Source organism: Canis lupus, chromosome 5 (assembly GCF_003254725.2).
Source record: "Canis lupus dingo isolate Sandy chromosome 5, ASM325472v2, whole genome shotgun sequence".
Taxonomy (NCBI): domain Eukaryota; kingdom Metazoa; phylum Chordata; class Mammalia; order Carnivora; family Canidae; genus Canis; species Canis lupus.
In genome coordinates, this window is record NC_064247.1 from 32,270,719 (window position 1) to 32,298,551 (window position 27,833).

Below are 27,833 nucleotides of genomic sequence, written 5' to 3' on the forward strand. Positions count from 1 at the left end.
ATATGAGGGCCCTGAGCGCTGCGCAGCTGCGTGTCTGTGTGTCCGTGTGTCTCAACACTCAGAACCTGGCATCCCCAGGGCCTGGGACTTTGGACAGTAAATAGAGGTGAAAAGGGATTTGGGACTCAGGGGATGTGTGTGGGGTGGGAGTGGGGGATGGGTCACCACTGCTTCCCCCCCACCAGGGGGACTCTCCAGGTTTGGCCCCTCCCCCTCGCCCCCCTGCTGGTCACCTCACTCATCACTGGTATGGGGAGCCAGGCCAGGACGGGCCTGGGGTGCACCCTGCTGTTTCCTCCTGCCCCTCCCTCCTTTCACTTCCTGCCATCAAATTTCCCAGAATTGTTGGTGTTTCCAAATATCCCTGCCCAGGATCAGGGGGCCCTGTGCTCTGCTCTTGCCCAACCCCGGCTCTGACCCTGGCATCTGAGCCTGGGCCCCTTCCTGTGGAGGCTCTGCAGCCAGGCTCTCCAGCTTGGGGCTCGCTGGCTTCACTCCCCCAGGGGGCAAAGTCCTCCAAGCAGCCTGGGGTGGTGGGGGGAGAGACAGGAAAGCAAGTCTTTCCCACCCAAGCCGGGACTGGTGCCAGCAGGCTCCCATCGGCTCCCGCTGTGTGTCTGGACTTGTCATCCATGAACTCCAGAGGCCGATGAGGAAACCGGCCCCCCAGGCAAGTCGTTCCCCAGGGTTATAACAGGCAAGGAAGCAGCAGAGAGAGGACTGGACTGTAATCCTCCTGGCCCCAGGACCAGAACGAAGAACCACACCCAGAACCAGGGATCCCATACCACCACCATGGCGGGGCCCTGGGGTCCCCAAGATGCTGACGCACAGACCCTCACAGTCCCACGGGGGATTCTGGCAGGAGTGTATGCATTCAAATCCTGCCAAGTTAGAAATCGGGCAATCCTAAAGATGTTCACTCGTCCCAAATGCCAAGTCATGCAAACCCTACGTTACAGTAATTTATTTCAATGACAGAACGAGACTTTATCATGAGAGTTCTATATGTCATGAGACCTTCTGGAACACAGTCCTTGCACGACACGTGAAAGGCCCGGGCGCACCCCCATCGTCTGTGTCCTGAAAAGCCCCCTGTTTTGTGTACGCACTGGGACTGTGGCCAGTCCTTTTGGGGACTTTTGGACTGTTGGTTTAGCATTCCCTTATATCATCACTCACAATCTGGTTTATTCGGGCAAATAAACCTGTGCTGCTTTGGGCCCAATAGTGGTTTACTCTTGCAGACACAGTGACTTGGGAGGCAGCACAAGAAGGCTTCTGGGGAACAAAAATGTGCACATCTTGATCCGGATGCCAGTTGCATGGACATGCTCCAAACTGCAGAAAACCACACGCTCAGGATTTCTGCATTCCTCCGTTTGCATGTTATATACTGAAATATGATGTTTCTGAAATCTGTTTTCTTATCCATAACTGCGTTCCCCAAACCCACTGATTAGGGAACAGGAAGTGGAGCTGTGCTGAAAAATGCTCTCCAAAGCCAGTAGCTTTAGAGTGAGAGCCCTCGGTGATAAAACAATGTGAAGAAAGCCAGACGAACCACATGATACACTGACCAATCGGGGCACTAACTTATAAGCAAGCCTCTTGCAAAATACCAAAGACAGTCCTAAGAAATGAAAAAGTAGCCAAAAAGGAAACTATGCCCCAATGATGGTGTGTTTATGCTGAGAACTCACCCACCTCTTACACTTATTCCTTTGATAATATGTATCTTAGGGCGCCTGGCCGGTAGAGTGTAAGACTTGATCTCAGCATCGTGGGTTCAAGCCCCTGTTGGGCATGGAGCCTACTTTCATATAGGTGCTGAGCTGGGTGCTGAGCTCCCTTGGGTTTGCCCACTCCCTCTCAGAGGGCTTTCAAACTCAAGCTTGGGATTGACCTCGCCTGGCCCTTCGTCAGAGGGGGCACTGCATGCCAGCCCGGAGTCACCGCCAAGGTCAGGTGAGAGAGTGAGGGAAAAGCGCTTAGCGCTGGGCCTGGGACACACTAGGTTCTCAACACCTGCTGGCTCTTCGGGTACTGTTCTCATCACCAGCAGCACAGCTGAGAGTGCAGTAAGCCTCCCCACCCTGGAGCCTGCGAATGTGGGGAAGGGGGAAGGCTGGGGTCAGGACAGCAGAGCACCTGTCTCCCCATCTCCCAGAGGGGGGTTAGGAACTCCCCTGGGGCAGAACTGGGGACCTGGTGTGTTGGCTAAGACAGCCCCTCCCTTCCCATGCAGAAGACCTGGGTGCTGAGCCCCCTCGGGTTCGCCCACCCCCTCTCAGAGGGCTTTCAAGCTTGAGCTTGGGACGGGCCTGCCTGGCTTGCGCCCTTGCCACCACCCCAGGGTCCAGACAGCCCATTGCACCCTCAGGCTGCAAAGTCAGACACCCAAGAAGACTCTCCAAGAAATGACGGGACAACAGGCAGAGGGGGGAACAGAAGGCTCAGTGCTGACTTTCCAGACAGGGTGACCTACAGCTCCTCAAATCCAGGAGAGGCTGAGCAGGGCCTGGGTGGAGATGAAGCAGGAGGGGTTAAGGGAGGGGTGCACGGGCTGGAGGCTCAGTGCTGGGAGCCCCCTGCAAAGGAAGAGGGTCTCCAGGGGCGGCAAGGAGGAGGTTTCCAGCAAGAACCCACAGAGCCCACTCAAGGGTGTCCAGACCCGAGGCTGCTCGGCAAGAACTTCCTCGTCCTGGCTCCTCGCTGCTGGCACAGCCAGGATTCTGGGACCCAGGACCCAGCCCACTCCTCTTTCCCACTTTTATTTACAGGTGTACGTTTAGAAAAAAAAATTCAAACGCCACGTTTCCAGGTTTTATTTAACTAAAGAACAGACCGGGCGGCAATGGCACTGGTGGTGACCACCTGCTGGCGGGCGCAGGGCTGTGCGCAGCGGCCTTGCGTGCGCCACGACCAGCGAGGTGAGCAGTTACTGTTCGCAGCCCCGACCTAGAGATGCGGTTGGCCCAATTTGCGCTCTGAGCCCCAGCCCAGCGCCCGGCCACCCCTCCCCTCTCCTCCCCGCCCGGCCTCACCTCCCTGCGCCGTCCGCCTGGCTCTCGAGCGCCCCCTGCCGCGCCTCCGCCCCCTGCGCAGGGCAGCCCCGCGGCGCCCACCTGCGGCGCCCACCTGCCAGCTGTGTCGGGCGCTCTCCCTCAAACCCACAAGTCTCTCGCTTCTCTGACCCTCTCCCGTCTCCGTCTCCGCCGCCCGCTCCACCCCAGTGACCTCCTTCCCTTCTGTCCTCCAGCATCACCGGCTTCTTCCCACGTTGCCCTTCCTCTGTCCATCTGCCCTTCCTCTGTCCATCCGGCACGCCGGACGCCCCAGGCTTTGGCGCCCTGCAGGCCTCAAGCCCAGCGCTGCTCCGAGAAGACGCCTCCCTAGCGACCCGTCTGACCCAGCTAAGGCGCTTTCCCTTTCCCTGCGCTGCGCTGCCATCATCCTTTCCCTGACCCGACCCGCGTCCCTTCACTTCCTGGGCTCTGCACTCCCCACTGCAAGGACCCCAGGGCCCCCTGGGGGGCCGGGATGTTGCACTCCCAGCATTTCAAACACTGCTTGGCACCAAGGAAGAGCCAAATGAGTATTTGTTGAAAGAAATGGCCGGGAGTGAAGAGGAGGCAGGGTTTGAACCCCAGTCGGCCTGGGAATCCAGTGCGCCTAACCACTCAAACATTCAGTCTCCGAACCCGGCCAGGGAAGAGCTCTTTATAGATTTGGAAGAACATACCACAAACTGCCAAAGCGCTTCCCTCTGAGGAGTGTGTGGAATGAGATGGGGAGGGAATTTTTTTTAAACCATATGTATTTCTATATTTATTTGAATTTTTATAAGGTACATCTATTACTTTCATAATCTAAAAAGTGATGCATGCAGAATGAGGTGACTCTGCCCCTTCTCAGTGAACTCTCCTTAACCCCTTCGATCCAGGCACGTTACCTGCACACACCTTCCTCAGCTCACAGATTCCTCCCTCTGGCCGATGGCAGAAAACACCAGCATAGCCTCAAACCATCTGCTCCTACGCAGAACCAAGCTAAAAGAAGGATTATGTGGGGGGGGGAAAAAGCCATCCTTGGAAGCAGTGCTTCTGCACCCAGCAAGACATCAGAGTCACCTTGGAGGTTTCCCGAAATGTAGACCCCCCAGGATTCAGTTGGCTGGGTTCTTTTGTCTAGAGCCTGCACAGAAGTTTGTAGGGACAATCCAAAGAGGACCGCTGGTTTAAGTGACACGCGGCTAGAGATCTGTACCCGCTTAGGTTGGGCCAATCCCACCCTCCCCAGAACTGCTGCTCCGTGGGGGCAGTGGAGGGAATCTTTTGCATTCAACTCTCTGTTAACCTGGGGCAACAGAAACTGCCCTTCTGCACTGTTTGGGGCTTAACCATCTCAAGTCTGTACCCTCCACCTCAGCCTCCCCCCCCCACACACCTTGGGGCCCCTAAATCAGAGGAAGAATGGGGTAGTGCCAGCAATGGCTCATTGATTGCTGCAGCTGAGGCCTTTCTGGCGGAAGGGAGCCTGTCAAGTGCACGAACAGTGGCAGAAGAAAAGCCAAGAACCAATATTCTACATAACAGCATCTGAGAAGCATCAGCAAGGCTTGGGGTCAGGAAAATCTGACTCCCTGAAAGAACCAGAGTTTTTTGATCTCCTTTCTAACAATGAACTACATGATGGGCTGCTTCCCTTTTTGCCCTGTCTACCAGGAGGCTCAGAGATCCTATTTCCCCTTCTAGCTACTGCAGATGTTTTTGCCTTTTTTTTTTTTTTAATATATCGAGGTTCCATTTTCCTACCCTGGTTAGTGGCAAAGCTGCTTTGAATCTCTCTATAGAGATGGGGTATAAAGGAATCCCACAAAAAAATATTTCCACAGCATTTCTTACCAGCAAATCTCTGTAAACATCACTGCCAGAGCCCAGCTCTGTCCGCAAGTCTATGAACCTGAACCGAGAGTTTCCTCTCTATTTTCCCTTAGGGAGTGTCATGCTGCCCAACAGGACCCAGGCGGCCCAGAGGAGTGATCAGGGCTGGGCTAAGTTTGTAGGGACATATGCCAGTCCAGCCTCTTTCCAGGTCTGTCAGTGACTTTGGACGACGGCGTGTCCAGCTCATCCCAGGCCCACACTTCACTACCAACTTGGAGTCCCTGGTTTCAGGGTCCTTCCAAGACCCCCTGTAAGCCATCCTCCCCTCTCTGGGCTGGTGTGAAGAAGGATCTGACTACAAGAGTCATCCCTACACTCCCACCCTGTCTCCCTCTATACCCAGGTCCCAAATAACCAGGCCACACACCAGGTTTCAAGTATCTGTCTCTTCCTTTCACTCTCTCAAAAGAAAAAAATAAATAAATTGCAGAAGGCGGCAGCATTTCCAGTCTTCCCCTGGCTCCCAGACGCACAACCCCCGACCCCTGCCCCCCACCCTCCCTCCCACGCTCCCACTCCCTAGACCCAACCCTCCCCTTTCCCCAAAAAGAAAAAAAAAAAAAAAAAGGAAAAAAAGAAAAAAGAAAAGAAAAGAATCCCAGGAAAAAAAAGCCACAATTAGACCTTCCATTCATGCAAACCGGCAAAGAAAAAAGGTGGGGGGCACGTGGAAGGCAGGGGGCCCACAGCGGGGTCCCCCACTTATCCCCCCAAAAAAACCACCTTTGAGAAGAAAAAAAATGGGAAAAAAATAAATGCTAAACCAAGGGACCTGGGGAGTTATGACAAGGGCAGGGGGGACCCAGGCCTGGCCTCAGGAGACAGAGGAGGCCTGTGCCCTGCGTCCCTGCAGCGGGGTGCTCCTTGAGGGGGCCCTGACTTCTGGAATGTGTGTGGGAGGAGGTGGGGGAGGGCAGGTGGCCCCCGATGGGCTCATGTGTGCATTGGGGGCGGGCAAGGGCTAGGGTCCTCAGGAGCACGGGCTTGGGACCAGGAGCCCGGCTCCCCCCCAGACCCCAGGTTCCTGGGGTGCGGGGATACATGCAGGGGAGTGTCCCCCCTCCAGGGCTGGATCCAGTGAGAAAGGAAATAAATAAGAAGGGACGGGAGGGAGGCTAGGGGGCGCGGAGGGCTTGGGCAATTCAGTCCAGACCAAGGGGGCCCGCGGGACGGAGGCGGGGCGAGTCCAGGCCACGGCAGGGGAGGAGTCAGAGTCTCTCTCGGGCCGGGACCCAGATGTAGGGGCCTGAGAGGTCCTCGATGACACGCTTCACCTTGTGATAGATCTCTTCAAAGCTGTCGCCCTCCACGATGGCTGGGGGTGGAGCAGGGAGTGAGGCCAGACCCCAGCCAACAGTGGGGCACCCACCCAGGGAAGCCTTCTTCCAATCTGTCCACCCCACGGGCCTCACCTGAGAAGCACTCTGTGAATTCCTGCTCCAGCTTGGTGGCTCTGTCGAAGGCTTTGCGAGCTTGCTCCTCTGTGATCCGCTTGTTAATCTCTCTGTGGACAGCGAGACAGATGCAGCCCTGAGCACAGGTCCCACCTGCCTTTTACCTCCTTCATCCAGGGATGTCAAGTGGCCACCAGCAGGTTCTTGTTTGGAGCACAGAGCAAAATACACGATTCCCAGGATCCTCTTGGGCCGCACTGACTCCTCCACACACACCCACTCCAGGACCCACCCCAGCCAGGTGTGGCCACTCTGGACCTCTCCAGAGCCTCATCCTTCTGGCCTTCAGCCCCAGTGATGGCACTGGGACTCTAACCCCTGACAGCCTAGCCTGGAAGGCCCTGGCTCACCCTGGCAGGTGTAGGCCCTGGCAGGTGTACCCCCTGGGGGCTGCTGGGATAGGCAGTCCTGCCCAGTCTCTCCCTGAGGCTGAAGAGCAAGGGAAAGGCCTGGCGGGCCTTGCACCCTCTGGGTTCCAGCTCTCGTGCAGATCCCCATCCAGGGCCAGGGGAGAAGTCACCAGAGGCCCTCTGAGGCCCGGGGCCACAGATGCAGGGGGTGGGGGCAGAGGGGAGGCCTCCCCCAGGGACCATACTCACAGCACATTCTCCAGGGAGCGGGGGCGGATGAAGATGGCGATAGGGTGCAGGTGGGCCGCCTGCAGCCGCCGCACGGCATTGGCCGAGACATCGAGGATGCAGTGCTTCCCCTGGGGATGGGCGGGGTGGGCGGAGGGGACCGGCAGGGGGGGGGCGGGCAGGACAGATAGAGGTGCCAGGCAGGACACGGGACATGGGACATGGGACGTGGAAAGGTGGGGGATGGGAGGTTGGCCAAAAGGGAGGTGACACGGATGTCAACAGACACGGGGGCAGAGAGTTAAGGTGGGAGGGGTTGTGGACAGAGGGAGTGAAAGACAGAGAGATAAAGGAAGGGATGGACAGAGCAGAGGAAGAACCCAGCACAGGAGGAGGGGTGAGGGGCAGGTAGGAAGGGGACCCAAAAGGTGGGGCAGCATGCAGGGTGGGGGTGTGGAGGGCAGCAGAAGAAAGGAAGTAGGATGGGGGGACAGACAGAGGACAGACAGATGGAAGAAACAAGGAGAGACAGGTGGGAGGGAGGAGAGGCAGATGGAGAAGGGAGCCACAGGGGGTGAGAAGGCAGGAGTTGGGGGCAGCGGGGGGGAAAGGAGGAGCAGGACGGGGGGCAGAGACCCCGGGAGAGGCAAGGGCCAGGGGCCACAAGGGAGCAGGGCAGAGGGAGGGTCCACATCGGAGAGGCCAAGGCCCCACGGGCAAGACCACAGGAAGAGATGAGAAGTGGGGCAAAGCACAGGGAAGGGGAGGAGAGGGCACAGATGGTGGCGTGAGTTTGGGGTCAGGAAACAAGCGAGGGAGAGAGGGAGGCAGGGGAGCAGGTCGGGGAGCAGCCAGGGAAGCAGGTGGGGGGAGCAGGCAGCCAGAGTTGCCCCAGAGGAGGAGGAAAAGGCGGAGGGAGTGGAGACCCAGTGGGGAGAGAGACAGAGAAAGAGAGTTAGAGAGAGCTGGGGAAGGCCATGGGGTGGGGAGAGGGAGGGGAAGGGGCCAGCTGCCCACAGGGCCTTACCTGCTCGGCCACCTCCCGCACGGACTGGACGCTCGTCCCATACAGGTGGCTATTGTACTGGCCCGCCTCGATGAACTTGTGCGCCTGGATGTCCTTCTCCATCTTCTCCCGGGAGGACACGAAGTGGTAGTCCCGGCCGTCTATCTCGTACTCCCGCTTGGGTCGAGTTGTATCTGCCAGGAAGTCCCCCACCCCCCCAAGATCTAACCACCAACCCTCATCTAGGGAGACCAGTACTGCAAGGGCTGGCGGTGCCCGTCAGGGCCCCCCTCCTCTGAAGACCCTTGTGTCCTCCTACACCCCAACGCCTGCGGGCCCACTGCCTGAGACCCCCCCCCATGGGCCCCACTGCCACCTCCCTGCCTCGCCCCAGGGGCCCCACCCACACTCACGGGGAACACAGGATCCGAACTTGTCGGGGAACTCGGAGAGAAGGTCATCGTTGGCTCGGTCCTTGGTGGGCCCAAGGATGATGATGGGGCGAGCATAGTGAACTGGGGACAGAAAGCCAGCTCAGGTGGACGGCTGGGCAGAGTGCGGCAGGGGTGCAGCAGGGACAGGGCCGGGGCGCAGCAGGGGCCAGGACTCACCTTCCATCTGAGTCACTGTCTCATAGCTCAGAACGGAGTCTTCTCGACCTAGTGGGAGGCAGGGCGTCTGCGAGGGGCTCGGAGATGGGACTCAGGACCCCCTGCCGCCTTCCTGACGCTATCAAGAGAGACTCAGGGCTCCCTCACCCCGGGGTACCGAGTGGACCCTACCTACCCTGTGATCCAGAGCTGGAGCCCCAATCCTACGGAGAAAGAGCAGACCACGTGGTTGGTGGAGTCCCACCCGCCCCGCCCCTCCCCTCCCCACCAAGCTCACTCCCGGCACCTACCTTGGCCTTTAACCTTGACCACTCCCGTCGTTCAACCCTGTGGGGAACATGGAGGGATAGGCGGGTAGGGAGATGCCGGGCACCCTCCCTCCCAGGAGGTCCTGGGGCTGCCCACCCGGGGACCTCTGGGCCTTGAGTGCCTGTGGCAGGAAGGCTGTGGGCCTGGGAGCCTCACCGCCGTTTGCTGGGGATGAAGCCGATGTCATCCGTCTCACTGTCAGAGTGGACCCGCCGCGCCTGCCACCACTCTTCATCGCTGGCATCGATGACGTGCAGCACGTCCCCAAAGCGGAAGCTCAGGGCCTGGCTCAGGAAGCCGCAGTCCTTGGTCTTGTCGTAATCAAACAGGGCCCTGGGGGGCAGGCAGCCATCCATCAGAGGTGGGTCGAGGCCACCCCTGCGCCCCGCACCCCTAGACCCGCCTGGGGTTCCAGACCAGGGGGCTACAGCCAAGCACAGCGGCTGACAGCCTGCCCACAGGGGCCGCGGACTCCAAGGAACTCAAAACCTGGGAGGACCGAAAGCTCTACTATTGAGGCACACTCAATACAATCTGCCACTCAGTCCACACTGTGTCAGGGACCAGAGCCACTACGGACTCAGTGCAATTCCTAGAGAACAATCTGGAACACCACCCTCCCATGGAAGCAGTGTGCAGCACGCATGCACAGGACAACCAGAGGTAACCCGGAATCGGCACAAGGTCCTAAGAAAGAAAAGGACCACTGTGCTATCCCTGATCAGCCCCACCAGTATCGAATTCCTATCAGCCTACCACGACCCCTGGGGTCAGGCCAGGGGAAGGAAGGACCACTGAGGCAGCCAAGACGCGGAGCACAGCAACAAGGTGAAAGGGGAGGCGCTCTGGGACGGCCTGGAGACACCCGGAAGCCAGAACAGACCAACCGAGGACAGGGCGGCGGCGTGGGGGGGGGGGTGGGGGGGCGCACCGGAGCTCAGCAGGCAGGGCAGGGCCAAGCCAGGCCCCCTGGAGGCAGGAGTCTGGGCGGATGGGCGCCAGTTAACGGCACCAGTTAGTGAGGGAGAAAGCTGGAGCAGCAAGACAGAGCTCCAGAACATGGGAGAAAGCAGTGAGCCCCCACTCAGGACACATAGAGCTAAGATGCCTGTGGGACATCCCGGGGGAACGTGCCCAGAAAGCAGATGGCCAGCAGTGCGGGTCTGGGCCTTGGGGAAGAGGTGAGGCGACAGTTCTGAGGACAGCAGCAGAGCCCCGGCAGGGGAGGCTGGGGAGGCAGAAGCCATGGCGCCCACGACACCAGGCACCCCGCTCCCCTGGGCCACCCCCAGGGAGGTGCTCACGCAGGCCACAGTCCACCCAGCCTAGAGGCCCTTGCCCTGCCGGCCAGTGACCTGCATGTCACCAGATTGTGGAGGTCTCAGGGGGAAACGTAGGGGTGACCAAGGGCCAGACGGCAGCAGGGGAACTCAGCCCAGAGGCCCCCTTCCGGCTGATACAGAGTATCTAAGGTCCCTAACCTATGCGGCCGAGCCCATGGCCAGCAGCAGAGCATCAGGCCCAGCTGGTAGTGGGAGGTAGGCAGGGGTGAGGAGAAGATCTGGGGGGCAGCGGCAGGGGGCAGAGAACAAAGTCAAGCCTGGCCCGGAAGCACCCCAACCTGATGTAGAAACCCCTTTTGGGATTGCTCCGCAGGGAGGCGGTTCCTGAGCCGAGGCTACTGTTCATGAGCTGCTCCCGGAGGTCATGGATCTTGGCCTCGAATCGGCTGTACTCTAGAAGGGACCAGAAGGTTCCTGAGCTGCGGCCCTGGCCTTCCTGCCACCCTTACTGGGCCTGGCAGAAGCCACAAGCCAAGGGGCTGGCACCCCGAAGACCAGCTTAGCCGCAGGCTGGGGCGCTTCAGGCCTGGTACCTTCTGGTTTATACTGGGCAATGATGGTGACTGTCTGACCCGCGTTCTTCAAGGCGATGGCAGCCTGCTCGTGGCTGGCACTGCGGAGGTCCACGCCATTCACCTAGAGACAAGGGAGAGGCCAGGTTGTCAGAGCTGGGCCCCAGAGCTCTGCGCTCTGCCCCAGGGGGCGGGGGGGGGTGCCCAGTGGTGAGGGGGCAGGGGCAGGCCTTCCCTCACCGAGAGGATCTGGTCGCCCTTCCGCAGCTCCCCGCTGAGGTCTGCAGGGCCACCGGCCAGGATAAAGGAGATGAAGATGCCCTCACCGTCCTCGCCACCCACAATGTTGAAACCCAGGCCCGTAGAGCCCCGGTGGATCACGATCCGCCTCGGTTCCCGGGGAATGTCTTCCTCCCCCAGCAGGTCCTTGGCCACCGGGGAGTAACGCCGAGGGGAAGTGGGGGTCATGGCTGTGGGGTAGTCAGTCCCCAGGTAACTGCTGTGACTGATCTCGTTGTCCAGGTGCTGGGAATAAGCTGGAGAGAGGAAGACGTGGGAGAAGGGGTAAGATCGAACTTCGAGAAGGAAAGCACCCACCACCCCACCTTCTCCCTAGGGAACCAGGAGGGAATCAGGAGAGTGGGCTCAGACAGGAGAGTGGGGTGGGTGAAGGGGGCATCACATCCCAGCAATGGTGGGGGGCAGGATTCACAGGCCATATCAGGGGCTGGTTCTCCCAGGGGGTCACCGATTTGAAGGTCACATATCCTCGGTGTGCCTGGGGTGCTCAAGTCAAGGGGAATATGAATATCAGGCTTCAGGACTTTGGGAGTTTTCTTTTGGGTGCTGTTTCTCAAATCTCTTAATCTATAAAATTCCTCCCTCCCTCTTTCTCTCTGTCTCTCTCTCTCTCTTCCTTCTGTTGGCCATCCGTTGGTTGGGAAAACTAGGTCATCTGTCTAACAGAATTTCCCATTTTCTATTAGGCTGATTCTAATGGGGAAATGACTGCTTGCATCTTCGATGGTGTTAACATGTGCCTCTGCTCTGTTTTTCCAGTAAACTGGTAATTCGTTCTGGAGACTTTGTCAGACTCAAGCTCAATTTTTCAGAGGCACAAATACTTCATCGACAACCCAGTAGAAATGGACAGCTGTGCAACAGGAGACAAGACTATCTGGTGATCTTAGGTGAAACTACCTGGCAGGTTCAGAGGTGGCCAGCCGATCCCCCCACCCCAGCCTTTCACCCAAGAGCTTTAGCGGCCACTGAGGACCACTACCTGGTTCAGATAGTTCATTGGGGATTGCAAAATAGGGTATTCTACTTTTGTTTTGGAGGTAGAAGCACTTATCGGTAGGAATTATTCTATAAAAAAAGAACCTTCCCTTGGGGCAATTGGCTGGCTCAATTGGTAGAGCATACAACTCTTGATCTAGGGGTTGAGTACAAGCCTCATGTTGGGTGTAGAGTCTACAATAAATAAATAAATAAATAAATAAATAAATAAATAAATAAATAAATAAATAAAAGTGTTTTTAGGGACTCCTGGATGGCTCGGTGGTTGAACGTCTGCCTTCGGTTCAGGTCATGATCCCAGGGTCCTGGGATAGAGTCCCACATCAGGTTCCCCTCAAGGAGCCTGCTTCTCCTTCTGCCTGTGACTCTGCCTCTCTCTGTGGGTCTCTCATGAATAAATAAGTAAAATCTTCTTTAAAAAAAATTTTTTTTTTTAAAGAACTTTGCAGGATGCCTGGGTGGCTCAGTGGTTAAGCGTCTGCCTTCAGCTCAGGGCATGATCCCGGAGTCCCAAGATCGAGTCCCGTATCGGGCTCCTTGCATGGAGCCTGCTTCTCCTGTCTCTGCCTCTCTCTGTGTCTCTCCTGAATAAGTAAATAAGATCTTAAAAAAAAAAAACAAAAAAACTTCGCTACATCAATAATTTGGTAATTCTGAGGTGTCATTTGTATAGGAAAGGGAACATAAATACCTCACTCTTTCTCTGTGTTTGCCAGGTATCAGAATGAATGGGTCTCCTAGCATCCTCCAAGCACACCCAATTATTCTTACACATCATTATGATCTCACAGACTTTCACATATTGAATGTTTTGATGGAAGAGCCAGTAGGAGCCCATCCTGTGTTATTAACACAACCTAGCAATCTTGAGTATCTCCATCACTTTCTGACATAAAAAAAAAAGTTACAAGCTCATCTCATACATTTCTGGCCCAAGATTGAGAATTGGCCCCTTCTCCAAGGAGCCAAGGATCCTCTTGGTAGGACAACTACTTTTCATGTATGGAAAATGTCTGCATTCCTCGTTTACTAAGTTTTCACGTGAAAACAGATGTTGCATTTCCTCAATGTCTCTTCCCACGTCTAGTTGAAGGAGCTTACAATTTTAGTCTCTCAAACAAATCATATTAAAAAGTTTCCCAATACACGGGCACCTGGGTGGCTCAGTGCATCTGCCTTTGACTCAAGTCATGACCCCAGGGTCCCAGGATCAAGTCCCACATCGGGCTCCCCAAAGGGAGCCTGCTTCTCCCTCTGCCTCTATCTCTGCCTCTCTCTGTGTGTCTCTCATGAATAAATAAAATCTTAAAAAAAAAATAAAGTTTCCCCAAACAGAACCATCTTTAGTTTTCTGAAAACAAATGATATTTTGTAACGTTATCCCCTTAAACCGCTGCTATGTTTATCAGTACGTCACTATAAACTTTCACGTCTCTATTCAGAAGCAAAATGAGGCCTATACTCTCCTTCTTTTACATCAGCTTTGCGACCATTTGAAGTGCCCTCATAAAATAAAACGTGAATTTTTTTTAATCTTTTGCTCAGAAGGAGCGTAAGAATAATCTCTTCCCCCCCCCAAAAAAAATTAAAAAATTAAAAAAGAATAATCTCTTCCCTAAAGATTTGAAAAAATGAGCCACAAAACCATCTGGGCCTTGCGCCTTCTGGGGAAGAGACTATTGACAATCTTTTCTGGGTTTTCTGTGGTGACTGATTTTTCCATCGAGTCTCCAACCACAGAACATGAGAAGTGGTTTCTATTTCGTGGGAAGTATCCGAAGAGGAACAGGGCCCTGGGATGTCACAGGAGTAACTGGGACGGGGTGATGGGGAGCTTTGAGGTTTGGAGGGCTCTCACAGGTTGTGATGTCTGGGGGAGCATAGCTGTCACTCAGGTAGGCATTGCTGGGCTTGGCCACCTTTAGGTAGACAACGTCATATGTGTTTTTCAGGGCTGCCACGGCATCCTCATGCATGACGTCCTCCAGCCCCACACTGTTGACCTAGGGCCAAGGAAGGAGAGCTCAGATGGGGCTGGAAACAGCCCCATGACAGACATGCTGTGGGGACGGTGATGAGGAAGGCTGGGCCTGCCGGGGGCCAGGAGGCGAGACTCAAGCATGAGCTGGGGGAATGATGGAAGTCCTCACCGCTAGGATCTTGTCCCCAATCTGCAGCCTCCCGTCCTTGTGGGCGGCACCCCCTTCGATGATCTTCGTCACATAGATGCTGTTATCTCCAGGGATGTGCTGGTTCCCTACACCCCCCGCGATGCTGAAGCCAAGACCTGGACAGAGGCAGGACAGAGGTGGGCGCCCGGGTGCCAGGGGAGCAGGCCTTGGGGCGGGGCAGGGGGGAGGGGACCGGTTGGGCTGGGGGAGTTGGGAGATGTGACAGATTACTACCTTTAGGGCCCTTGATAAGCTTAATTTCCATGAGCTTCTCAGCTGGGGGCTTCCGGCGCATGACATAGAGGCGGACAATGGAGCCCGCCTCCTTGAGGGCCTCCACTGCAGCGGAGTGGGTCACCTCCCGCACGTCCACTTCATTCACGAACAAGATGCTATCGTTAACCCTGGGGGCAGCAAGGTGGGCCTGAGCCAGGAGCTTCTGCCACCAGGGCCCTCCCTTCAGAGGGGACCAGCATTCTGACCCCCATCCCCTCTCCCCACCTGAGGCGGCCATCCTGGGCCGCAGCCCCTCCAGGAATGATCTTGGTGATGAAGATGGATGGGTCGTCGCCAATGTGTGGGTTGTCGGTGCCACCTGCGATGCTGAAGCCCAGCCCGGAGTTGCCCTGGGCAGAAGGAGGGGAGGAGAGTCAGGCCTCCCCCCAGCTGCCCGCTGCCTGCCTGCTCCGGGCAAGGTGACTGGGGGGGAAGGGGGGAGCAGGGAGCCATGAGCAGGGACAAAGCTGAGAGATTGGCCCTGACAACAGCCCCCAGAGGGAGGCAGGGGGCTTGGCATGGGGAGCCTGCTCACCCTTTCCAATGTGATCTCTTCGTATTCCATTTCCCCCTCCGTCCCGTTCACCTGCAACTCCAACATGGATCAGAAACACAAAACCAGTGAGATGGGCACCCCTACCGCAGAACCAAGGACCAGCCCCCACCCCACCCCCTCCCTCCGTCCTCGTGCAAGGGCCCTAAAATCTAAACAACTCACATAGCCTGGGGCTTCTAGAGTGTCTGTGTTGACAATCACAGGAGGAGAATTGGCCTGTGAGGGGAAAGGAGATGCAGGGCTGCCTGAGTCTTGGCTCAAAAGGAAGCCTGTCATCGGGGGTCCCCACAGTCCGGCTACCCTTTCAGCCTCCTAACCAAGCCTCCTCGTGAACCACTCAAGGAGCCAGCTCAACCCCTATCACAAACACACACGCACATGTGCCAGGCCCTAACTCTGCCCGGCCCAGGCCCCCTGAATGTGGAAGGAGGTGTCTGAGAAAGCAGTAATGGAGGGAGTGACAACCAGATGGGGGAGCAGCAGATGGTAAAGGGGGGGGGCAGGCGAAGGGGGTAGTTCTCACCGGATGTAACACCACAGGGTGCTGCTGTCTTATGTGCTACACACTTACACCCCTGGGCTTCTATGTCCACCGGGTCCTGCCCCCCCATCCTGCCCCTATCCCTCCCCCTGTCCGCCTATATACACCCAGAAACCTTGAGAAGCCACCCTCAGATGTGCCCCTCACCATCACACACATTTGCCCTAACCCGTAGGTCCCAGGAATCCGGGGTTCCCCCAGCTGCAGGCCCCTCCCTCCCCCCCAATCCACCCCTTCCTCTAACGACTCTGTTGCCTAGCAACGGTATCTAAGCCCAGCCACGGCCTGGGGAGACCCATCTCCAGAAGGCCCTGTCGCCAGGACAACGGGAGGGGGGGAGATGGGCGTGGCCTAGGGGCGACCAGATTCCCGAAGGCAGAGGGATCCACTAGCCCCGCCTCCTGGGCCCTGGCCCCGCCCCCCGAGAGCCCGGCGAGAGCGGTCCAAGCCCAAGAGGTTGGTGCGCGCAGCACATCCTCAAGAGCCCCTGGCGCCCGCCCGGCGCCCCTCACCCTACGCAGTGAACAGGACGTCAGGAAGGAGTGGTGAAAGACATCCGGTTCCTATCTCCTCATCTACTCCCCCCCACCCCGCGACACCCGGGAGAGGGTTAAAGCCGGGCGTGCCCAGGTCCTGACGTCAGTCGCCCCGACGCAGCAGGGTCTCTAGACTCTGGGGCGGGGCCAGCTTCAGGCCAGTCCTAGGGGCTTCCCCAATTGCCAGGGCAACCGAAGGCCCGTCGCCATGGCAATGGGAGAGGCGGGCACGAGCTTCCTTCCGGGGACCCCAACTTATCTCCTCCTTAAATATTTATTTGGAGCCTACCAAGCGCGAGGCACTCATCCCGGATTCCCCAGACTCTTCGATCTCCCCCTCCAAAGGGGCCCCTCCTCTCTCCTACTGCTATTTCTTGACACCACACGTTACCTCTCCAGCTCTGTCATAGATTTCATCTCATACCCATAAATCTATTAAAACCACCAACCTCTGACCCTTCAAATCTCAGCAAATGCTGCTATCCAACCAATGGCCCCCGAGTGCTAAAATCTCATCCACATGTCGGTTCCCCATCCCACAGCCCATCCCCCATCCCCACCCCATCCTTATCCTAGAGCCTCCTTCCCCAAAAGCCTTCTTCTCAACTACCTTCACCTGCTTCCCATCCCTTTCTACAGCATCCCACACCCTCCACGGTATCTCTGTCCCACCCTACAGTTTCCACCTGCCAACCCAGCCTGTGTCCTTCCTTGTCTTGGGCCCCTATGGCCCCTCCAGCCCCACTCCTCCTCTCTGTGGGGCCCTCATCCTCCATTCTGATTCCCCAGAGAGATCAATCACCACCAGTCTCCCTTATCCCAGCTTCAAACCCTAGGGATTCTGTCCCCAAATCAGTCCTTCATTCTCACCCCACTCCCCATCTCCTTTACCAATCGAGGCTTCTCCTGTCCCCCAGATGCTGCCTCACGGGATCAGGGCCTCCAGCACTCTCTTTTCCACTTCCCTTGCTTCCAGAGCCCCCACTCCCGATCCCAGTGCTCACTAGCCTCAGCCCACTACCCTCTTGCACACCTTCCTCTCCCACATCTCCTCCCGCAGGGACCTAATGGCCCGATCCCGCAAAGAGCATGTCCAGTCTCCCACAGATACCCCGTGCTGTTTCCTCACCTCCAGATGGGCCTTTTTTCCATTCCCCTCCATCAGCTCACCGGGGCCCTAACTTCACAGGCTTGCCCAGCCCATCCTCGCACCAGGGGCCTCTGACCCTTCTGTGGTCTCTCCATTTGACCGCGGGCCACAGAATAGTCTTCCCTTCCCTGCGGACTCCTCGTCCTCACGCCTGCACCTACTGCCGCCCCCTCCCTTCCTCCTCATCTCCCTCTTCTAGGTGCAGTGTCAGCAGCCTTGCCCTTCCCAGGATATCCCACAAGATTCTGGAATCCCACCCCTGCTCCTCCCGGATCGCCTGGTGTCTCCCCCATCTCGGTGTGGCCCTGAGAAGGGAAAACATAGTGCGAGCACGTTGGAGGAGAAGGGGCAGGGAACAGGTGAGGGGACAGGAAGGACCCGAAGAAAAGAAGCACAGTGGCAGTGAGGGCAGTGGCGGTGGCAGTGGGATGAGAGAGAGGTGCGGCAGGAAGAGGAAAGGGGACCACGAGGGAAGGGTAACCACGGGAGGGAGAGCTGGCTGCCCCACGAGGAGGGCCTGAGCTGGGGCTTGGGGAGGCAGCAGGAGAGTGCGTGGGAGGAAGAGAGAGACAGCATCCAGAAGCAGCAGCCAGCCAGCCAGCGGGAGGCAAAGGCGGGGAGGAGGGGACCTGAGGTTGGGGCAGCCAGGGGCCGGGGGCCAAGGCAGAAAGGCCCCGTGGCTGCCCTGCCGGGAGGCTGCCGGGAATCTCCGGCCAGACAGATAGAAAGGGCTGGAGATGCGGGAACAGCGGAGAGCCAGGCTCAGAGGCCGGAAGTGGGGGGAGGAGGCCGAGAAGGGACTGGAGCAAATGAGGGCAGCAGGCGCTCTGAACAGAGCTCAGGACACAAGGAACGGAAACGGAGGTGGGGGGTGTGAAGGAATGGAGAGGACCTGGGGCGGGAGCATCCTGGAGGTGCACGCATCTCTGCCCCGGGCTGGCTGTGAGCACGCACATACACCCTGGCTTTGGGCTGGCCCCCTCCCACTCGTCGGGCCTCTGTTTCTCCTCTGGGGCATCAGGTGTCTCTGCTCCCCCCCCCCCACTCCGTGCTCCCCCTCCAGGCCCCAGCAGCCCCAGCCCCGGCCGGGCGGCCGCCCCATCCCACCTACGGCTGTGGCCCTACCAGCCCTTGGCGGTGGCCGCCGCTCCGAGGTTCCAAGGGCCGCACTGGGGAGGGGGTCGCCCGAGTCTCCTACCTTGAGGGGGGAGAGGTGGGCGTGGCCCACGACCCCGTGGACAGCCTCGAGGTGGGACAAGTTCCTCTCCGCCACGTGCACCAGCTCGGGGGCGTTTACCTGGTTGGGGAGGTGGGCCGGGCTGTGCTCCAGAGGGGGCGTGTCTTCATCTTGGTAGCGGTATTTCTGGGGATGGGGACCAAGGCGTCACTGGGGCCGGCCCAGGGCCTCGGGCTCCAGGCTGCCCGCCTGGCCACCTCCTCTCCCCCCTCCCATCCCTACCCCCCCTCCAGTGCTGTGCGGAAGGCCTCGGGGCCAGACCAGTTCCTCCCCCCTCCCTCCAGCGCCATTGGTTCTGCACTCTCCACCCTCCCCCAGCCCCTGTGCCGTCTAGGCCGCCAGCTCCCAGCCGAAATCCCAGCCCCCATCCCCACGTCCCAGCCCCCAGCTGCCCCCCCACCCTCCCCACCCCCTTCCACACCGCACACCCCCTTCTCCAGCCTCCATCTCTACCCCCCTTGCCTGGGCCTTAGGCATCAGGTCCCTGTCACACATCCTGTCCCATCACCAGCCCTCTGACACTTGTACCCCCATCCTTCTCCTCATCTTCACCCCACTCCCCCCATGTCTGTAAGCTTCCCCCCTCCATACTCTACTTGCAGCGCGCGCGCTCACACACACACACACACACACACACCCCACATCCCATCTCATTCCTGCCCCACCCTCCTCCAGGCCTCAGTCTTCCCACTGCAGCCTCTACCCCAAGAGCGACTGGCTGTTCCAGCACTGGCAGGTACTTCGCATCAGCCCCCCAGGCAGGACAACGCTAAACTAGTCCAGCTCCTCTTCCACTGGCCCAGCTGGTTCCCAAGTAGTCTGCAAAGGGGCCCCCAGATGCCTGGCCCCATCCCTACCAATGCCCACAGCCCAGCCAGTTAATCGGATATACTAGAAGGGGATGGGGGAGGAAGTGAGGCAGTAGGGCTCGGAGGGCGGGCAGGAATGGGTGTCAGTTCCAGGCTGGCTGATGCCGAAGGGGGTAGAGCGCTGAGTCTCAGAGTCCATTGCTGGTCCCCCTCTGGCCTTCAGGGGGCAAGACCCAACACAACACCTGACTCCCTTCCCAACCAACCACAGCCATCTCACAGACCTCCCATGCTCCCATGCTAGCTTAACAAGGACACCAGGAAAGGAGATTAACTGGGGGCCAGAGAGAGAGGAACAGCGCAGCTGGAGACCGCAGTGAAGGTGGCAACCCTGCCAGGGCCCTCCCACATCGGCCTCTGCCCTCACACTACTCCCTCCCCAAGCAGACCCTCCCAAACTCCAAGCTCAGGGGAGGAGGAGGAGGGTACCACAGGCAGGGCTCCCTCGGGGACTGGAGAAGACAGAAGCCACCCCACCCACACCCACCACCGGACACACAGAAGACAGACTTCCTCTCAAAAAAGCATCTGAGAAGCTGTGTACCCCAACATGTGGAGGGCACCAGTTGCGAGATCGAAGGTCAATGCTTGATGCTAGAGTGGGATTCTGTAAGTTCCCAGTATGTGACCCACGTTTGGCTGTAGCTAAGTGGGCAGCAAGAGAACTGGAGGGACGTGGGGCCGCCGACACAAAGCCTGTCCCACCCATGACAGAGATGAGGGGCAAGGAGTGCCTCTCGGAAGGAAAACAGGGGTTCATCAAGATACACTCCGTCTTCTAAGCCACAGACTCGTAAAGAAAATCCTGAGCTCTGGGTTTCAAGCCCATGGGCACAACAAGCAGAGAAGAAGGAAAAGTTGGAGGTGGGGGGTGGGGCTAAGTTAAATACACCCAAGGCTGGGCCATCTTGGTAACAGAATAACGAGAACTGAAAGAGGATGTTCACTCCACATCCTGAAAAGGTGGTCTGCAGCCTGGACTGGGGGTCCAGGAGGGCAGGGAAGAAGCAGCTCTCCTGGCTGTGTCGGGTGTCCCCATACCCTGCGGGGTGTGGGGCAAGGCCCCAGGGTGGAAGCTTCTAGCCTCTCCCGGTCTGGGGGAGGGTGGGAGCCCATGACCCCTCCAACTTCAGCCCACCTCACAAAGAAAGATCCCCGAATGTGATGCAGACACATCGGGGTGCACATAAAGAAAATGGAATCGCAGAAATTCATCATTTATTCTAGAGAGGGGATGAAGGCAAATTTTTGTCACCCTGCCTTAGAAGCCAGCGTGAGGGAAATGGGGCACAAGGGGAAGGTACCAAAGTTCCCAGAATGTGGCTGATGGAGGTTAGGCCCTATGTCCATTCCTGGGAAATTCTCAGAGTATTGGACATGTAGTAAGGGGGAGGAGGGGAACCGTCTGAAGCGATGGGGGATACTGCTCATACCTGCTAACTGAGAGGTGGGGGTGGGGTCAGCACCTCTTTGGCCCAGATTACCGGTCAAGTAGAGCAGGGCAGGCAGGAAAGGAGCATCCCCTCTTTTACCCTACTGGGACTCTGGGCTGGAGCGGCAACAGCTCCGATGCCACGTTGGGACCAAGTCTGAACCCCCAGTGCGTTAGGGCAGGTAAAAGGCCTGGGGATCGCTGTTGCTCCTTCCCCCCTTGGCCCTCTCATCACTGGAGCCGCAGCTGCACAGAATGACCTGGAACCGAGGCTTGCACCCCCGAAACAGAGGGGTGTGAGTGGAAGTGGAGATGTTGATAAGAGGGGCGACCCACTGCGCCTGTCCGCTAGACACTGCAACCCAGAGACCCCGCGCCAAGCAGAAGGAAGAGCGACAGCACTTGAAGCTTGCACCCTGAGATTTGGGGGGTCCGGGAAGAGGGAAGCGGGGTCGGAGCCCGTACCGCGGCACGTACCACGCAGAGACACATGGAGGCGAATCTGTTCCGAGCCGACATGGAGAAGGGGAGGGGGACTGAGGGGATGGGGGCGGGTGGGAGAGAGCGAGGGTCCCAGGGTTGGGGGAGGGGGAGGGGCAGAGGGGCGGGGGCTGCGGCGGACGCGGCGACTGGAGGCTGCGGCCGGAGGGGGGGGGGAGGCGCCTGCGCAGTGCGGGAGAGCGTCACGATGGGAGAGAGGGGGTGAGGGGAGACCCTCTTAGCTATCAACTTCCAGGGTTCCAGCGGTTTCTCTGTGGACTTCACCTTGCACAGGACACTCCCATTCCGACCCCTCTGCACAGGCACTCCTGAGATTTACCAATTTATATCTGCAGTTCTCACGGAATCATCTGCCCCTAAAATCACCAGACCCCTAACTACTCCCACACTTCACTGGACCACTCCTCTCTTCTGGACGCCCGAGGCGCCAGAAGGAAGAAGTACTTCCCTCTCACGGCAGAGGGACCCCCAAACTATCTAAAATGCCTCCCGCAAGCCCCCCCTCCACAATCCCCTCCACAAAGACGGTTGATGGGATCCCTTTGGATGCCAGGACAGCCACTATCCTAACCAGCAGTCCAGCCAGCCCCACCTGAGAGAACACGATGCTTTCCAAGAGTTTGAGGACCACAGGTACTGGCTGTCCCTTCAAAGTAAACTACCCTTTAAGTCATCCCTTTCAAAATCATATCCCCTCATCCATTCACAGAGACCTTGAAATTAGTGCAAATATCACCCTTGCTCTAGTGCAAACAACCAAATAAGCATTCTTCAAATCCGTTTGGGGTCCCCTGGCCACATCTCTGCATCTAATGAGACACTCATGATTTTCCAGGATGCAGGTCCAGGGACCACCAGTGGGGTCTCTGGCTGGCTCAGTGGGAAGAGCATGCAACTCTTGATCTCTGAGCCATGAGTTTGAGCTCCACATTGGGCGTAGAGATTACTTAAATAAGTAACTTTTTTAAAAAAAGGAAAAACTTAAAATATATATATCACCAGACCCCGATTTCTGGGAGTCCTTAATGTGTCTTAAAGCTGACCCTCCAAATTCAATGGCAATGTCTTCAACTTATTCCTAAACCTTTAAGTTGCAAGATACTTCCCTATCTCCTTTCTTCACTCAAGTTCATACATTACTCCTTTTTCTGGCTGCCCTTCCTACATCTCAACATCATCTTCATGATTCCGAATTCCAACTTTGTTAGAAGAGTGCTCCCAAAAATATCTATCTCCCCCACATCCAAGCCTCAAAAAAAAATTCATCTAAAGTAAGATCTGGCCTGCAATTTGCAGTGACCCACAAATCCTCCAGAACACCCCCAAAACGACTGCCTCTCAGGTTTCCATCTTCCCCCCAAACAGCTGACCCTGAAAGCAACTCTTCCAAATATTCTATTAAACGCCCACCTTCCCAACTCTTAAAGCCCAGTGATCAGTCTTCTCAAATCTGCTTCTCCTTGGGCCTCTCTATCTTTAATGCCCACACAGGGCAGAGAGGACGGACTGCCCTAGAACCTCGCCTATGTCACTCCCGTCCCGTTGGTCGGAATCTGCGGGATACGCCCCCAAGATGACCCCCAATGCCCTAGTTTCATATCTGTATAGGATGCTCGGTTCCTCAGGGGGAGCCCGAGCTCAAGGAGCTGGACTCGAAATTCCTTCTAGAATAGAGAGTGCACACTCCCTCGTTCTCCACCAGTGGGCGCTGTGGCCCCTTAAGACCCCCCCTCCCATCCCCCATTTCCTTTTTCCCTCCATTTTCCGTTTCCCTGTTGCCTGGCAACGCAGCAATCATGGACTTTGCCGTCGCCTAGCAACCGTCTCTCTGGAACAGAGAACTGAGGTAGGAGGTTGTGCTCTGATGAAATCCGAACAGGCCTCCATCTTAGGAAAAGTGAGACGTCAGATCGCCCAGCCCTTGGATTCTCCTTCCCAAAAACCCCCGCACCCCGCAGCCCCTTAGACTGCAGGCCCTCAGACCCCGCGACTCCTCTCGCCACGGGGGACCACGCCACGCCCCTGCGGGGTCAGCCCGGCCCTCATCCTGGTCGGGGTAGCCGGCCTCAGGCCCCGCCCCTTCCCGAGGGGTGCCACCGCCTCCCTCCACGGAGTAAGCCAGACCCCACCCACCTGCCTCCGGGAGGCCACGCCTCCGTCCACTTCCCGCCCATTCGCTCCCCCGGCCTCGCCTACACTGGCCCTCCGCCACGCCCCTGGCCGCCAATGAATGAGGCCTCTGGCCACACCGCCCCGCCCCCGGCACCTCCGCAGGGCCCAATGAGGACCACCCGGAGGGTTTAACCGCTTCGCCTCCGGGGCTCCGGCCAAAGCCACCCCCCCGCCGGCCTAGTCTTTCCCCACTCCCCCCTCCCCCACCCGTTCCGCTCCGCCCTCCGACACCCTCGCCCGGCCCCTCCAGTCCGCCACGCAACCTCAGTCGTCGCCGGTTGCCATGGCAACGGCGGCAGCAGCGCGGGGAGCACGGGGAGGGACGGGGGCGGAGTGGGAGAGATTCTCAGAGACCGACGCCGGCAGAGACCCCGGCGCAGAGTAAGACCCAGGGATCGCTCTGAAGGCAGGAGTTAGCACAAAGCACAGGGCCTGGCGCATGGTAGGCATTCCATACATGTTCCCCAAATTACTGCGGCACGAATCTAAATATAGGCAACGGAAGATGGACGACTCCCAAACGGGGCTGGGAAGCGCACCGACCGCAGAGCCTGAGCATCCCCTACCCCACCCAGAGTCTTGGGGGCGGGGGAGGGCGCTGGTGGGAGAGGCGGGGGGTTGGCGGGAGACCGGTGCCTCGTGCCCCCTGCCGGCTCCTCCCGGGGCCACCCTCCGCTGCCCTGGATAGAGAGGAACCACAACTCCCAACAGCCCCGCGGACAGCAACCCTCTACCACTGAGGGCTCTGGTGCCTCAAGGCCTTATGGGAGTTGGAGTCTCCGTCATCCCGAGACTGACAAGTTTTCTGGCCAAGGAATGTGGCAAGCCTGGGTCTCCTCCGCGCCTCTGTAAAAGCCCCCAAATGCATGATTGAGCCTCTCTGAGCAAGGCTCCTTCCTTCGGGGACGCTCACCCTGGGCTCCGTCGAAGAAGTAGGAGTCTGGAAGGGAGATGAAGAGCTCCCCCTCCCAGAATAGCTGCCAGTACAGGCAAGCCCCTCACCCTCGCTCGCATATGTGTGTTCCCATGTTGGAAGCAGAGCCCACACATTCCACATTCCAACTGGCTTTCTGGGTACACCTGTACGCAGGGGACCACAGCCAGCAAAGCTGAGGCCGCCAGGGGCACGCTAAGGGCAGGAGACAGGAGAAGCAAAGGATCAGACAGACATTAGAGGAGACCAGGCCAGAGTAAGCGAGAGGCAAAAAATCCACTGCAACTCCAGGGCATGGGGGAAGTGGCAGCATAGGAGAAAGTCTGGAGCCCACAGAACTGGGGGGGAGGAGGGGGGGCAAGCAAATAGCTCTGCAGAGGGTGTGGGGACTCCAGACCCTGAGGTCCCCAGCCTCCAGTCTCTTCCATCCATGCTCACACGTGCACGATGCATGTGTACACACATGTGTGAGTTTGTGGCAGGGAACATGTGTGTCCTCAGCTCCCTCCCCTGAGAAGCTGCAGTTCCCACTAAATATAACCCCCTCCCCAGCCTGTGACTCACCCGGACCCCGCCTCCCCGGCCCCCACTTCCTGTCCCACCCCCCAACCCCCAGCTGCCTGCCACCCGCCCAAGCTCCCTCCACACACCAGGCATCCAGCTTGCCAGTCCCAGAGCCTCACAGCCAAGACCTAGGTATTCTGCATCCCACCAGGAGCTGGCCTGTGCTCCCCATCCAAGCGCTGCCCTTTCCGGCTCCAACCACGGGGTCCCCCTCCGCCGGTCCTCACTGCTGCCAACCCTGCCCTCCTCCTCCAGCTCCTTTGCACCCTGGGAACCTGAAATCCAGGTGTCCTCCCCCACCTTGATGCCAAGTGACAGGGGTAAGGGGAACATGCCCCTCCATCTGCTCTTCTCCTTTCTCAACAAGGGGTGGATACAGTGTGGGAAGAGACAGGGATATTGAGCACCTGCCTGGGCCACCCCCAAATTCTGCACCACCCACCTGGTCCCCTCCTCAAATCCCCTCTCTCCCCAAAGCTCTCCTCCTCCTCCTCCTCAGGGTCTGGCATCCTCCACTGCTGCAAGCCTCTCCCTCCCAAGGGAGCACCCCAAATCCTCACCTCACCTGGTCCATTCCCTCAGGTGATCCTGTGTCAGGCGCTAGCCCTCTGACAACTCCCAACTATCCCGCTCTATAGGACCAAACCCTGAATTCCCAGTTCCCCGTAATTGAGCGTACCCCCAAATGTATCCACCACAAGACGCTTGCTCTATAGGTTGAAGGCCCACCCCTCCTCTGCCAGCTGACACCCCCAGACCAGTCAGGCACTCACAGCCAATAACCGTCTACCCCCATGCCAAGAGCCCCCTGAAATTGGACGAGACACCCAGAAGCCAGTTTGTCCCTCAGGAGGGAAGAGAACCCCCCCTCACACAGTCCACCTTCTAATGCACAAGAGCAGGACTCCCATGTGAGCCAGGCTTCTCCTTAAATAAGTCTCCCTCAAACATCATTGGTGAACCCCAAAACCCATCAGCCCCCCCAAACCACAAAACAGCCCAAATTTTCCATTTCTCTACAGGTACAAAGAGATCACTCCAGGGGGCACCTGTGGCCAAACCTAGCATGATCTCAAATGTGAACCCCCAAAGTAAATCATGACCCCCCAGTACACTCCCAGCCCCCAGCCCCAGATCAGGCCTGCCTAACCCCTCCCCACAAACTCATACCCTCCCCCCAGTTGAGAGCCCCCCTATCGTGCTTACCTTGGTTGTCACTATACAGAGACAGTCCATGTTGGGGGGGCTGGCCGCGGCGGCGGGTAAGGGGCTCTGACTTCATCGGAGTTTCGTTCCTCCCCTCTGTGGGTTCTCACCCCTCCCCCCTCCGCACCCCACTTTTGCAGGGGGGGCCAGGATGGGGGGAGGGGTGAGAGGGGAAAGAGGGGGTTGGAGAAGGGAAGGGGAGGGGTGCGTGGGAGGGAGGGGAAGGGGGCCCTAGAAGGGAGTCCCCAGTGGAGGGGAGGGGGCCTGGGGAGCACACCCCGATTCTCAGGAGGGGCGGGGGCACCGGGGGCTGGCAGCCCCGGAGTTCGGGGGCTGGGGCATGAGCTGGGTGGGGGAGGGGAACTGGATTTCAGGGAGCCCCGGGGTAGGGGGGGGGTCTTGCCTGCCGGCCAGGGGCTAGGGCCGCGGCGGGGGAGTGGGGTGGGGGGGTTGGAGGCGGCAGCGGCCGAGGGAGCCGTGGAGCCGAGGAGGGAAGGGGAGAGAGGAGGAGAGAGGAAGCAGGGGGAGGGAGGGAGGGAGCGAGGAGCGAGGATGGGGGGGTGCCTTGGCAGAGTTAACTGCTTCAGTGCTGGCAGGAACCCGGATAATGGGAGAGGAGAGCAGAGCGGAGGCAGACAGGCCCCAAGGCAAAGATGGAGGCCTGGCCAGGCACCAGCGCCAGAGATCAGGAGGCCTCCTGGGTCTCAGGAGAGGAAGCACCCGCTGTGGGGCTGGCAGCACCCATGCTAGTTGCAGTGCTGGCTGGCGGGAGGGGGGGTCTGGGGGGGCAGGCAGGGGGGAGTCCGGTGGGGGGGCAGCTCTCCCTCAGGCTGCACAGGAGGAAGGATGAGAAGTAATTCTGTGCTGGACTCCTTATGCCCGAAATTGGGGCCAAGGGAGGAGGGGGGCGGGGAAGCAGAAGGGGAAAGGGACCAACAGGACCGTGGAGTCTGGGATTCTCTGCACCCCGGGCTCAGAAGTCTGTCTTCAAGGCCCCCAAGGGTGGGGCGGCAGCTCGGCCCCTGCCCTGTCTGCCCCTCTGGGGAGGCGCCCCACCTCACCCCCTTACCTGGCTCTCTGAGATGGAAGCCTCATAATAGTCCAGGATGTCTGTCACCAGAATACAGCTGAGTTACCCTCCCCCACCCCACCTGGGGGGGCTCCCCTGCCCCCACCCCTGCCCTGACTGCTGCTGGCACCTTAGGGCCTCCTGGCTGCCAACCGGACAGTCCCCCAAGTGTGTTCACTGCCCTGGCAGGCCCAGGCCAGCCCTTCGCACCCCAGCGTCCCCAGAGAATCAGGGCTACTCACCCAGCAGGGCCTGGAAGAGGTCACTGTGCAGGACAGCCAAGAGAGGGGGCGCCCATCGCAACAGTGGGGGGGCCAGGAGCCAGAGGGCTGACCGGGGAGCTGGTGAAATGCAAGCGAGGGAGGAATGGGATGGGGAAGAGACCCATGGACCAAGGCGCGGCTCACTCACCTCCCCTAGCCTGTCCCCTCTCCCTGGGCTTAAGTGGGGTGGGGAAGGATCAGCAGGAGGGTCCTCAAGTCCCAGCCCCACTCGGCTCCGCCCCCAGGCCTTTCCTCCATGGGACTCTCCAGTTTCACCTCTGGGTCTCTCGGACAT

At 58.6% G+C, this 27,833-nt stretch overlaps 1 protein-coding gene and 2 long non-coding RNA genes across 12 annotated transcripts; 2 read left to right on the top strand and 1 right to left on the bottom strand.

Moving 5' to 3' along the window:
* The first annotated feature begins 42 nt into the window (after positions 1-42).
* Positions 43-5,383, top strand: LOC118354764 (uncharacterized). 2 transcript variants are annotated; one of them, XR_004815835.2, is made up of 3 exons: positions 43-1,968; positions 2,784-2,933; positions 3,263-5,383. It is a non-coding gene; the product is annotated as an uncharacterized LOC118354764 (long non-coding RNA). The 2 variants fall into 2 exon arrangements; XR_007410736.1 differs by having other exon boundaries at positions 43-2,933.
* Positions 4,889-27,625, bottom strand: DLG4 (discs large MAGUK scaffold protein 4). 9 transcript variants are annotated; one of them, XM_025428615.3, is made up of 21 exons: positions 27,518-27,621; positions 27,276-27,316; positions 18,589-18,654; positions 15,227-15,280; positions 15,044-15,094; positions 14,734-14,858; positions 14,467-14,636; positions 14,212-14,348; positions 13,920-14,064; positions 11,003-11,298; positions 10,784-10,886; positions 10,529-10,643; positions 9,064-9,240; positions 8,889-8,925; positions 8,774-8,801; positions 8,599-8,646; positions 8,401-8,502; positions 8,009-8,181; positions 7,003-7,112; positions 6,362-6,453; positions 4,889-6,264 (listed from the first exon to the last, which is right to left on the bottom strand). In XM_025428615.3, exons 5-21 carry the CDS (start codon positions 15,071-15,073, stop codon positions 6,158-6,160), a joined length of 1,995 nt encoding a protein of 664 aa, XP_025284400.1. In that variant the 5' UTR covers positions 15,074-15,094; positions 15,227-15,280; positions 18,589-18,654; positions 27,276-27,316; positions 27,518-27,621; the 3' UTR covers positions 4,889-6,157. The 9 variants fall into 9 exon arrangements, 8 of the variants coding, with proteins under 8 accessions (XP_025284400.1, XP_025284398.1, XP_048966102.1 ...); XM_025428613.3 differs by having other exon boundaries at positions 18,490-18,654; XM_049110145.1 differs by having other exon boundaries at positions 15,044-15,102; positions 15,226-15,280; positions 18,490-18,654.
* On the top strand, positions 15,906-20,764 carry LOC118354767 (uncharacterized). Its single transcript, XR_007410737.1, has 3 exons — positions 15,906-17,650; positions 19,204-19,264; positions 19,642-20,764. It is a non-coding gene; the product is annotated as an uncharacterized LOC118354767 (long non-coding RNA).
* Positions 27,626-27,833: the final 208 nt, after the last annotated feature.